The 13,440-nt window shown below is 42.1% G+C and overlaps 1 protein-coding gene across 1 annotated transcript in view; it reads left to right on the forward strand.

Annotated features, from left to right (window-relative positions):
- The window catches only part of LOC121293738 (growth factor receptor-bound protein 2), a 191,551-nt gene that overhangs the window by 107,052 nt on the left and 71,059 nt on the right, over nucleotides 1-13,440 (forward strand). The window contains exon 2 of the mRNA XM_041216984.1: nucleotides 7,083-7,180. Coding sequence (XP_041072918.1) covers nucleotides 7,083-7,180 — 98 coding nt within the window. The remainder of the gene's footprint in view (nucleotides 1-7,082; nucleotides 7,181-13,440) is intronic.

Raw genomic sequence — 13,440 nt, forward strand, 5'->3', positions numbered from 1 at the left:
AGCATTCTGACTCCTTGGGGAGCAGGTTAGCTCAGTTGGTTGGATTGATGCCAACAGCACAGAGTTTGATTCCCATTCCGGCTGGGGTGGATTCAGGATCTGCCTTCAGTATTGCTGATAAAAGAGATATGCCTAAACTTTTCGTCTTGCACTCATCAGGACACTTTGCAAGAATGCCAATATAAGGGGAAAACAGCAATTTATACTGTTATGTAAAGAGCATACTGATTGGTTGGCAAGTGAACTCTGGCAGAGGTATTGCCATGGAGAATGCACCAGTGATGGTGACTGACAATGAACCATCAAGCCTTGTTTGAAATTTAAACCAGGCAGCTTGACCCTTGACCCTGATTGGTCAAGGCATTGCCCTGAGAAATGAATCAGCGAATGGCTGTCACTTATTTTATTTAGCTGAAACAGACGCAAAGTGTATACTGTCTTTCTGTCTGCAAAAAACATGTACACTGCGCCTGTTTATTAAACAAAATAAGTGACAGCCATTCGCTGATTCTTCTTTGGGGCAATGCCTTGACCAATCGGGGTCAAGCTGCCTGGTTGAAATTTCAAACAATGCTTGACAGTTAACTTCCTGATAAGTAGAAGATGAAAAGCTGAGACATGTCTCTTTTCTCAGCAATACTCAAGTTCTGTACTACTAAACGACAAACTGCCTTCAGGCAGAAAACTGAAGATGATATATAATTTGTTTAAATTTGTCAGATATATTTTGCAGTAATCCTTAAACACCATTGAGAAGATTGTGTCCATTAAGTTGACTTCAATTTAAAGAACTGCCCTTCACCTAGTTGCCACTGCCCCTTCTACCCTCAAAGATGTCCCAGAGCCTCATGAGGACTATCTTTCTTTGTGGATGTGCATTTGGATCTGCTTTATCCTATCTCACGCATGTATACTCTCAATCTCATTCCCTATCTTTAATTTGACCCTGCAGAGGTAGACCCATGTGAATAGTTGTTTCATTAGGGGCAGTTCCAGTATTTTGAACTGGTAGTCAAGGAAAGGAAAATTGTGCAAGAAAATGAGAAAGACTTTGCATTTATCTAGCACCTTCTGCAACCTCAGGATGCCCTAAAGTGCTTTACAGCCGATGAACCTTTTTATTTTGCAGTTTAGTGAAGTAGGAAACATGGCAGCCAATTTGCAGACAAGAACCCGCAAACAGCAATGTGCCAATGACCGGATAAATCCGTTTGTGATGTCAGTTGAGGGATAAATATTGACTAGGACACCTGTGAGAAATCTCAAGCTCAGAAAAAACACAATGGGGCCTGTTCCATCCACCTGAGCGGGCATACAGGACTTACAGGGTTTAACATCCCTGTGTAAGACAGCACCAACATTGCAGCACTTCCTCGGTACTGCACTGAGGTATCGTAGATTATGTGCTCACATCACTGATGTGGATAAGATTGATCTCTCTCCCTCCAGCCACTGTTCCTGCCCTCTGGTTATTCCTTTGTCAGTTGTTAATGTTGTACTTGAACAAGAGCTGAAGCTGTGACATCAGGTTGACCTTTAAGACAAAGCACTGTAAAATAGTGAAAAACTTGACCACAAACGTTCAGTCACAGCTGTTGGTATTACTATTTGTGGATAAATGGAATTTGAGTGCCAAGAATGCATGAAAACCCCTTCACTTTTGTTGGATATGGTTTGTTCAGTACATTAGTCGATACTGAGCTAGTATTGTTCAGATGCTGACCCTGGACCACACAATCTGAAAACAGACCAGGATATACACCCAACTCTATCCCACCACCACCTCTCTCTCAAGTCTCTCCTTGCTTTTGTGTGACTGCTTATCTGGCATCCAGTCTGAGATGAGCTGATATTAAATATTGGGAAGATGAAAAGCATCATCTTGGGTCCCCATCATAACCTCTGTTGTTTCAGCACTGATTCCATTGCTTTCCCCAGTAATTGTCTTCGTATGAATTAGATTTTTTTTGTAGACTTGGTGTCCTATTTGACCCTCAGTTGAACTTTTAAGTCTTGTCTTATTCATCACTAAGGTCACCTTGCTGCTCCATAATATCAGCCATCTTCACCCTTGCTCACCTCATCTACTGAAACCCTCATCCATGCTTTTTAACTCTGGGCTTGACTTTTCCAATACACTCTGACTGTTCTCCCATCTTCCACCACCTCAAAAGCTATTGTCCAAAACTTTGCCCGCACCCTGACTTGCATCAAATTTTATTCACCCCTTGGATCCCTGACCCAGTCCCGGAGCACCTTCCACTCACCCTTGTATTCAAATCCCTCCCATCCTTATTTCTGGAACCTCCTGCAACTCTCCAAGATCTGTGTTTCTCCAACTCTGTCCATCCAACAGTTCCCTCTCACTGCCATTGGTGGCCTAATGCCTCATCCTTTGGCTTGGTATCCATGTCTGAATATGTTCCTGTGAAGCACCTTGAGATATATTACTATATTAAACCACTATGCAAATTGCTGAGATTTTCACAATATTAGGGAATATTGAATCCTAAGAGCTAATTTGAGTTAAGACTGTTTAATTTTGGGAAGCAGTCACTGTATGCTGGCCATGGAAGCAGTGACAAAGAGCATGGTATTACAAAGTGTGGTTTTATTGATAACTACAAATCTTGTGTTTCTGGAAACTCAACAGTTGTATTGTAGGCAAACCTTGTCAGGTCAGAATCAGTATGTGTGGATTTATGAGCATCAATTGTGGGTGTTTTATTATTGAGTGCTTAAATGATATTGTGCAGTTGCATGCTGTGCACTGAGAATGTGGATTCCCAATCGTAGTTGTTTGCTTAAAGATTTTTCTACCCTGGGCAAGAGCTGCTCCGACTATCAGATGTGCTGAATTTGGGGAAATAACAATTATAAGTGGAATGATTGGCCATTGAGGTACAATTAGCCCATAATAATTCTAAGTCATCCGCAGAGCTGTCACTAAGATGGCAGTAAGGGTATGGGGAGAAAGCGGGAGCAGGCTATTGAGTTGGATGATCAGCCGTGATCATAATGAATGGCGGAGCAGGCTCGAAGGGCCGAATGGCCTACTTCTCTTAGTTTCTATGTAAAAGTGTTTCACTGCACCTGTGAAACTTACTGATGATCACTTTAACTGGAAGAAATACAATTTCTCGATTGCCTTTTCCTAATCTTTGTTTTTCTTCCCCGCGTATTAATTTGTACAACACCAGACTGCACCACTGGTGGGAACAAGTCTGTCAGTGAATAATGTGTACAGTACCCGGGATACAGGTTTGTCACTGTATAACACTGGGATAAAGCACTGATAGGTGCAGGTCTCACTTTAACACTGGTGCAGCACCTGTGGGTACAGGTTTGTCACTGTATAACATAGGTTCAGCACCTATTGGTACAGGTTTGTCACTATGTAACGTGGGTACAGTACTGAAGGGTAAAGGTCTGTTACCATATGACAATAGGGTGCAGTGCTGTCAGGTTTGCCTATAACTCTGGGTTAAACTTTCTTGTTTAAACCTGTCTTCCTGCTCAGGTAGATGTGAATAATCCCTCACCACGAAGTGAGCTCCACCAGTTCCCAAAACTCATTTCAAGTTTTTCTTGATGTCTCTGTCCCTTATACTGTAAATAACAGATTAAAAAAAGGAATATGAAACACTGGTGACCTAGAACACTGCACTAGCGCAAAAGCATAACACCGCAGATGTTGGAAATCGGAAATAAAACAAGATTGGAAATACTCAGGACTCAGGCATCATCTTTGGAGAGAGAATGTTTTAGGTCAACGACCTTTCTTCAGAACTATGCAAAACATTTCAGCATGGTCAGCATCAGAACAGATAAATGAACTCATGTTTTAGATGTGACTTTCATCAAAATCATTACAAATGGAGCTTTGCAGATGAATTGCATGACAGCAGAGTCCAATATATATGGGTCTTGCTCACTCTGAAAGTGAGGGTGGCAGTGAAGCCGCATGTACAAAGGAGGGGTTAAACTTGCTGATTTAAGGAGCTCAGTTTCAAAATGATTTGTGTGTGGGAGATAATTCTCACTGACCTCACTTGGAATAGGTTGTGTCGAAGGAGTAGGGAAGATAACCGTTCAGCCATCGATAAAGCAGATACATGAGTGCAGGCTTCCATTAATGGTCACTTATAAAAACCACAACTTGGTGCCAGCTTTGATATAAATAGACTCAGGCCCGACTGTCATATGAAATTGAAGATTTATTGCACACTGATTTTGAGCTTCTAGAGTTGGGCATGTGGAATTTTGGGTTCATGATCCTGACTGCCTGATGGTTGCTGGTGGAAAAGCATGTGTGCATCTGCTGAGTAAAGAATAGATCAGTCTGCAATGCACCCTTGGTTGAATAACCTTTACTGTCTTGGTTCACAAATGAATGTCCACCTGGATGAGATACAAAAGAGCTGCTGGTCAGTGGGCCTGTCCTTAAGAGGCAGAAGCAAAACATTGTTTCAAAAATTGAGATAAGGAACTGATTCCAAGTACCTCTGCATGTTTGTTGACCTTGAACTGATGGGCATAGCTCGTGCTGATTGTGTGTTCAGAGAAAGGTCACTGCTCCAAATTAGTAGCGACTACTGTCAGCTATTGATCTATTAAATAGGATCAAACTTCAATCTCCCAAGACTTGTTGGAGATATTGGGATTCAAAGAATATCAGAAATTACAGTATAGGAGGCCAATCAGCCCAACACACCCGTGTCTTTACTAGCTCTTCAACTGATATTGTTTACACTAAACCCCCATTTCCTTGCCCTTAATCTGTATCCTTTTTATATTCCTTTTCAAAACGCTTACCATATCCCTTTTAAATGATGATACCTGCCTCAGTAGCCCCAACAATAACACATTCTGATTCTTTTAACTTCCCAATCTGGACAAGGTGTTTTATTTTACCCCTGTGACTCAATTGTAATGATTGGATCTGGCTGTGTGAGAGTGAAGGCATTACAATCGGACTATAAACCAGTGAACAAATGTTTGCATTACAGCTTTACAGGAGATGCAACCCTAGTAATCCATCAGAGACTGGGAGCTCTCTCCCATCGAGCTGGATTGAAACTCATTTGAGGTGAAAGGACAGTTTAATCCACTGGATCAGAGTCCCTTTTATTCTGTTCATTGATGATTTTTCTACTGCATTGCCTACCTATGTACTGAAATAATAGACAGCAGTTACAAAGTCACGTGAATTTATAGCCATAAATTGGAGCTAAATCTGAAGTGAGGTGAACCGTTGTAGTGACTACTATATAGACCAATGACGCAAAGTCTTATTTTTTTAAAAACGTTGAGTTAGTACCTTGGCTTTGAGTGAACAGTGCAGTTACTGAACAGATGGGCTGTTTTCTCAAATTGAGAGAATTTAGTCGCAATCGATCAAGGTCATAGAATGCTTGCAGCACAGAAGGTGGCCCATCCATAACAATTTGATTTTTAAAAAAATTTGCAATGGAACTTCAGGGATAGGTGTACAACAGTGTTAATCTACATAGTTCAGAAAACCTATTTAGTAGCGCCCCATGGTAGTGACATGAGTTGACCAATATCAGCCACGGTGACAGGTTAGACAGTTAACCTCTACCACCCTGGTTGGGACGGATGGAAACCTACAGGGTTCATGTGCTTGATTGCAATCCAGAGAAACTTGTGACCACTGGATGTTGGATACAGCCATGAATTGGAGCTGATGTCTTAGTGGATGAGTAACCTAGCAGCACTCACTGCCTCAGCCCTCCCATAGGGCCTTACTAAGGTATAGCACCTGAGAAGCAGTCGCCAACCAGAGTTCAGTGTCTGTAGGACAAGAAGAAATAGATGAACTTGCTCTTCACTCTGCAATAATATTTTCTATTTTTTTTTATGCTGCTGGTATCCTGAATTGCCTGCCTCGTCTGGATTAAGAATTGTGGAGCAGGCTTGGAGGACCAAATGGCCTACTCCACCTCCTATTTCTTGTATTCTTATGTTAAAGTAGATCTGAAACCATATTGTTGGAGTACAATTGGAACTTAATAAATAACTGCAAATGCACAGACATATTTTTACTTGAGTGGGTGGTAGCGAGCTGTGCCAGGTTATCGATCCAGGCAATGTGTTTGCATGGTGAATAGGCTTCCTGGCTTCATGGTTCAGTGGCGTGGAGCACTTGCATTTGAATCAAAAGTTCATGGGTTCAAGGCTCATTTTAGGACTAGAGCAGATGAATTAGGTTGACAATTCACTGGATTAGTGCATCTCTTAGGGTGAGATTTTAAACTGAGACCCATTGTGGGAAGATTAAAGATCTCAATGCAGGGGAATTCTCCCATTGACCTGGCCAATATTTATCCCTCAACCAACTTCACCTAAACAGAATAATCGATTCTTTACTGACTGTGAAATTTTAGTGTGTGCAAATTGACTACTGTATCTACTGGCATTCCTGCATTACATCAACCAACCGGCTTCCAAAAGAAGCACTTTATCAGCTGTGGCAACGCTTTAGAACATCCAGAGGGTGTGATAGGTGCATATTCTAAAAGCGTAACATAAGAAATGAAGCTCCAGTTTCTGAGCAATACTGTTCTCCATCACGCCTGACACGATTATCGAGGACCAACATGACCAGGAAGAAGCAACAGTTGGGAGTCCTCACTTTCTGCATTCCTGCCACAGTTCAGAGCAAATGACCTGGGAGCAGGCTAGCCCCACACCTGAGCTCAGACCTTCATGTATCAGAGGGAGAAAATAACTGGGAATGCAGAAGAGTGGAAAGGCTTTTAGTAATAGGAAATTGGCCTGGAAAACTCTTCCCTTTCTCAGATCAGCCTCACCCTCATAGTCAATCCCTCAATCTATTCTTCAGAAGCATATCAGAACACATTGTACAGTTCATTTTGATGACTTATTTATAACCTTTTTTGGGTGAAAAGTTTCTCTCTGACTTTCCTTCTTAATTCTGACTTTTTCAGTGTTAACCTGTTTTTCTGAAGCTTTATTTCAAATAAAGCAAAGTATATTGCAGACTGTTGTGTAGCTGCTCATTGCCCACTATAACCTGTCTGTGTATGTAATCTCCATAGGTTTTAAACGAGGAGTGTGATCAGAACTGGTACAAAGCTGAGCTGAATGGAAAAGATGGCTTCATCCCCAAGAACTACATCGAAATGAAACCACACCCGTAAGTGAGAGTGTTTGGCCAGCCTTCCCCAACACTAACGGGGTGGGTAGCATTGGGTTGTCTGTAACCTTGTGATGGCACTTGTTAGCAGTGTGATTCTGGTACACAGTGTTCCCCAAACTAACTTTCTTACTGGAAATGGCTTTACTTAATTTCAGTTCTCCCTTTAATGCTGTTTCAATAGAAGTAATGTACTGGCTGACTTCTGGTGTCTGAGATCCTGCATGTGTAATGCTGTGCTTGAATATCATTCTTATATTAAGCCTTGATATGTTTCTTAGACATTAATATAGGACCTGGAGCTGTTCATTTTTCTTCCTGTTCACCATGACTAGTTTATGTGCTCTAAAAAGTTTCACTATCTCCATGGAGAATGCAAAATAGAGTCATTAGTGGGAGGTAGTTGCAAACCAGGTACTATGAATGCCTCAACAGATGGTGCTCAGAAGGTACTTAGCTACTCACACTTGTACAGTCAATTGTACAGTCAAACTGCCTGTGTTTTGCAGTTCATGTCCTCTTGTGTTTATAAAGTTGAAAGGTACCTAATCTCGAGGTAGATACAGGGAAACTATTCCTCTGGTGCGGTAATCCAGAAGGAGGATGCAATTTAAAGTTAGAGATTTTTTAGGACTGAAATCGTAATGCATTTTTTGGAAAAATGTTGGAATTCTGAAATTTTCGCACCAAAAAAGGATGTGGATTTTGGCAACAGTTTTAATGTTTGTGGCTGAGGTTGGAGACCTTTATTCGTTAAGATTATTAAGGGATATGGACGAACAGCGGGTTTGGCATAATAAAGTCAAGGGGCAGAATAGCCTCCTGTTCCGATCTTCAGGACGAGTTTTGCTAGATCATGAAAAATAACTGGCAAAATAAGCTGCAGGGAACTTGGAGAGAACTTGGCAGTGAGCTATAAGACCGTTAAATAGCAGCTGTTGAAGACTACTACATTACAACTGAGTGCACGTTCGATTGAAATAAGCTGACACTCAGTGTGGTAAATGCAGGCTTGATTGGAGTAGATTAGCAGTTAAAGAAGGAGGCTCTTTAAAGAGCTATCCAATTATTCCACTTTCGACACAGTCATACAAAATATGCCCCTTTAAATATTTATCCAGTCCCTTTTTGGAAGTTACTATCAAGTTTGCCTCCACCACCCTTTCAAGCAATGCATTCAAGATCACATCTCGCTGCAAAAAAAACGTTGTTTCCTCATGTTGTCTCTAGCTCTTTTACCGATTACCTTAAATCTGTGTCCTGTGATTATTTACCCTTCTGCCATTGGAAGCAGTTAGTGATGAATGTGGACATTGGAATAACGCACAGAGAATACCAGCTGAGATTAGAAACAAGCTCTGTGAGGAAGAGTTGGCACATATCTGTGTTTTCTGAAATGAACAAGAATTGACCTTTTAACTCCATAAACCTTCTCTCTCATGTCACCTTAATGAGTCATTTAAGTGATCCTAATTCCTTGTCCATTCTCCATATCCCTGAGTACACTTGCTTCTCAAGTGAGCACTTATCTCCCTTTTAAGCAACTCAGTTGATTTTTCATCTCTGTTTTAGAGGCTCAGAATCTTGGTAAGCACTTTAATCCCCTGGATTTGCTTTTAACCTGGTATAGTTCTAATTCCGAGATCCTTTCTCCTGGATTGCCCAACTAGTGCTGTCTAATATGTTAGATGATCCAGGGCTGCATTTCTGATTCATAACTAAAACATTAGCCATAAATACCCTCATTGCGCCTGTGATCTCACTACTCATCACATGGTATATGGACGTGAATTTTAAATCTTTTTGTCTGTTGGTAAACTGGTAAGATGGAAAACAAAGTATTCCTGTTTTTTGATTGCTGAGACTGTTCTACTCCATTCATTACGGAATGGTTGTAGAAATTTAAGTAAATTTACACGTGTGAAGTGTATTTTTTAATTCTTTAATGGGACGTGGGCATTGCTGAATAGGCCAGCATTTTTGTTGCCCATCCCTAATTGCCCTTGAGAAGGTAGTGGTGAGCTGCCCCACCTTGAACGGCTGCAGCCCATCTACTAGAGGTATACCCACAATTCTGTTAGGGAGGGAGTTCCAGGACTTTGACCCAGTGATAGCAAAGGAACTGTGAGTAGTTCCAAGTCAGGATGGTATGGCTCTTAGAGGGGTACTAGAAGGTGGTGGCATTCCCACGCATCTGCTGCCATTGTCCTTCTAGGTGGTAGAGGCTGCAAGTTTGTAAGGTGCTGTTGAAGGAGCCTTGGTGAGTTGCTGCAGTGCATCTTGTGGATGGTACACACGCCAGTGGAGGAAGTGGATGTTTAATGTGGTGGATGGGGTGCCAGTTGAGCAGATTGCTTTGTCCTGGATGGTGTTGAGCTTCATGAGTGTTATTGGAGCTGTACTCACCCAGGCAAGTTGAGAGTATACCGTCACACCCCTGACTTGTGCCTTGTAAATGGTGGACAGGCTTTGGGGAGTCAGGAGGTGAGTTACTCTGCAGAATTCCTAGCCTCTGACATGCTCTTGTAGCTACAGTATGTATATAGCTGATCCTGTTTAGTTTCTGGTCAGCAGTAACACCCCCCAGGGTGTTCATATTAGGGTATTCAGCGATGGTAATGCCATTGAATGTCAAGTAGAGATGGTTGGATTCTCTCTTGTGTGAAGTGGTTTTTTTTCTGTATTGTGTAAGATGCTTTATACTGAAATTAGTGCATTAGCACAAAGCCAAGCCCATGGCACCTTGGGTGGTCCAGCTGTACAGGAGGGGAGGAAGAAGAGCAGAAGGGCAGTACTGATAGGGGATTCTTTAGTTAGGAGAGCAGACAGGCGTTTCTGCAGCTGTCAACGTAACTCCAGGATGGTTCGTTGCCTCCCTGGTGCTAGAGTCAAGGATGTCACAGAACGACTGCAGGACATTCTTGTGGTGGAGGATGAACAGCCAGAATCCGTGGTCCGCATTGGTACTAACGACATAGATAGGAAGGGGGATGTGATCCTACAGTTGGAATTTAGGGAGCTAGGTAGGAAATTAGCAAACAGGACAGCTAAAGTATTACTCTCTGGATTACTCCTAATGCCACGTGCACTTGAGTACAGAAATAAGAAGATAAGATAGATGAATGTGTGGCTGGAAAGATGGTACAGGAGGGAGGGCTTTAGATTCCTGGGACACTGGGACTGACTCTGGGGGAGATGTGCAAGCGGACAGGTTGCATCTGAACAGAGCTGGGACCGAATTCCTTGCGGGTCGTTTTGCTAGTGCTGTTGGGGAGGGTTTAAACTAACTCAGCAGGGGTGTGGGAACCAGGAGAGAATATTAGAAAGTAATAGCAGAGTGCACAGAATGCTGGGAGAGGCAGATGGCACTAAATAGAGAATAGTAAGCTAATAGATGGAGTAAGGGTAAGGGAACAAGTAATGAAGTCTAAATCAGGGTTACACTGCATGTATGTGAATGCACAGAGTATAGTTAATAAAATTAGGGAGTTACAGGCACAGATTGCCTTGTGGGATTATGATGTTGTGGCAATAACAGAGACCTGGCTTAAGGAAGGGCAGATCTGGGTGTTAAATATTCCTGGTTACAAGGTGTTCAGAAAAGATAGGAAAAGGAAAAAAAGAGGACAGGTGGCATTTTTGGTTAAGGGGAGTATTGCAGTACTGGAAAAAGAGGATGTGTCAGAGGATTCAAGGACAGAATCGATTTGGCTAGAGCTAAGGAATAAAAAGGGTGCAGTTACATTGCTAGGGGTAATATATAGACCACCAGCTAGTGGGAAGGGTATAGAGGAACAAATCTGTAAGGAAATTACAGAGAGGTGTAAACATCATAGAGTCATCTTAAAGGGGGACTTTAATTACCCGTATATAGACCGGGACAGTGGTAGTGTAAGGGGCAGTGAGGAACAATTGTTCCTAGATTGTGTTCAGGAGAATTTCCCACAGCAGCATGTGTCCAGTCCAACAAGAAAGGAGGCACTGCTAGACCTGGTTCTTGGGAATGAGGTGGGCCAAGTAGATCAGGTGACAGTGGGGGAACATTTAGGTGACAGTGATCATTGTATCATAAGGTTTGGGATGATGGTGAAAAATGACCTTGGGTCAGCCCAGAGTAAGAATAATCAACTGGCAGAGAGCGGACTTCAATGGCTCAAGAATGGAGCTGGGCAGGATAGACTGGAACCCAAGGTTGACGGGGAAAAACAGTAGCTGAACAATGGGCTACCTTCAAAGAGGAGATGGTTTGGGCACAGTCAAGGTATGTTCCCTCAAAAGGGAAAGATAGGACAAACAAATCCAGAGCTCCCTGGATGACAATGAAGTTAGAATTTAAGTTAAAGAAGAAAAAGTGTGCTTACGACAGGTGTCAGGTAGCAAATACAATTGAGAACCAAGCTGAATACAGAAGGTTCAGAATTGATGTGAAAAAGCAAATATGAGAAGCAAAGTGGGATAATTGAAAAGACTGGTAGCTAACATAACACAAAATCTCAAAGTAACCTATAAGCACATCAATAGTAAAAGGGTGGCAAAAAGAGGGGTAAGGCCTGTTAGGGACCAAAAGAGGGGATTTAGACATAGAGGCAAAAGGCAAGGCTGATGTGTTAAATGAATACTTTGCATCTGTCTTTACCTAGGAGGCAAAGGCTGTCCAGGCCATGGTAACAGAGGAGGAAACTCAGCCACAAGGAGGGTTGAAAATTGTTGAGGAGGTAGCATTGGATAAGCTGTCGGTACTTCAAGTTGATGAGGCACCAGGACTGGATGAGATGCATCTAAGGATATTGAACGAAGTGAGAGTGGACATTGCAGAGGCACTGGCAATAATCTTTCAATGTTTCCTGGATTTGGGGGAGGTGCTGGAGGACTAGAGAATGCAAACATTACGTCTTGTTCAAAAGAGGTTGTAAAGACCTGCCCTGCAATTACAGACCAGTCAGTTTAACTTAGGTGGTGGGGAAACTTCTAGAAACAATTATTCGAGAAAAAAATTAATAGTCACATGAAAAAATGTGGGTTGATTCGAAAAGGTCAGCATGGACTTGTTAAAGGAAAATTGTATCTAACTAACTTGTTGGAGTTTTTTGAAGAGATAATAGAAATGGTTCATGAGGACAAGGCTGTTGATGTGGTATATATGGACTTCCAAAATGCGTTCGATACAGTGCCACATTACAAACTTGAGGAAAGTTATAGGTCATGGAATAAAAAGAACAGTAATAATGTGGATACAAAATTGGCTGAAGGATAGGAAACAGAGTAATAGTTAATGGTCCATTAATACTGGGCTGGAAGAAGATTGTAGTAGAGTTCCCAGTGGTCAGCATTGGTCTTCCAGATATATATATAAATGATCTAGATCTTGGTGTGCAGGGGACAATTTCAAAGTTTGCAGATGACACAATACTTGGGAGAATTGTGTCAGGAGAACAGTATAGAACTTCAAAAGGGCATTGACATATTGGTGGAGTGGGCAGATAGGTGGCAGATGAAGTTCAGTGTGGAGGAGTGCGAGGTGATACACCTTGGTACAAAGAATATATATAAAATAAAGGATACTATTCTAAAGGGTGTGCAGGAGCAAAGAGACCTGGGTGTATATGAAAAAAGTCCTTAAAGGTGACAGGACAGGTAGAGAGAGCTGTTGCTAAAGCTTACAGTATTCTAGCTCCATTAATAGGGGCACAGAGTATGAAAGCAGCAAGAGCCGGTTAGACCTCAGCTGGAGTATTGTATACAGTTCTGGACACCACACAATAGGAAAGATGTGAACGCATTGGAGAGAATGCAGGAGAGGTTTACGAGAATGATTCCAGGGATGAGACATTTCAGTTATGAGGAAAGATTGGCGAAGTTGGGACAGTTCTCTGGAAGAGGAGAAGGCTAAAGGAGACTTGATAGAAAATTTCAAAATCATGAGGGCCCTGGACAGAGTAGATAAGGAGGAACTGTTCTCGCTTATAAAAAGATTGAGAATCAGAGAGCACGGCTTTAAAGTGTTTTGCAAAAGAAGCAAATGCAAGGTGAGAAGCTTTTTCACACAGCGAGTATCAGGGTTTGGAATACGCTGCCTGGAAGTGTGGTGGAGGCAGATTCAATTGAGGCATTCAAGAGGGCTTTGGATGATTATTTAAATAGAAACAACGTGCAGGGTTACAGGGAAAAGTCAGGAGATTGGCACTAAGTTAAAATGCTCAGAGCTGGCGCAGACATGATGGGCCGAATGTAGGAACACCATAACAATTCTGTGATTCTGT

This window comes from Carcharodon carcharias, chromosome 22 (genome assembly GCF_017639515.1).
Source record: "Carcharodon carcharias isolate sCarCar2 chromosome 22, sCarCar2.pri, whole genome shotgun sequence".
Lineage (NCBI taxonomy): Eukaryota > Metazoa > Chordata > Chondrichthyes > Lamniformes > Lamnidae > Carcharodon > Carcharodon carcharias.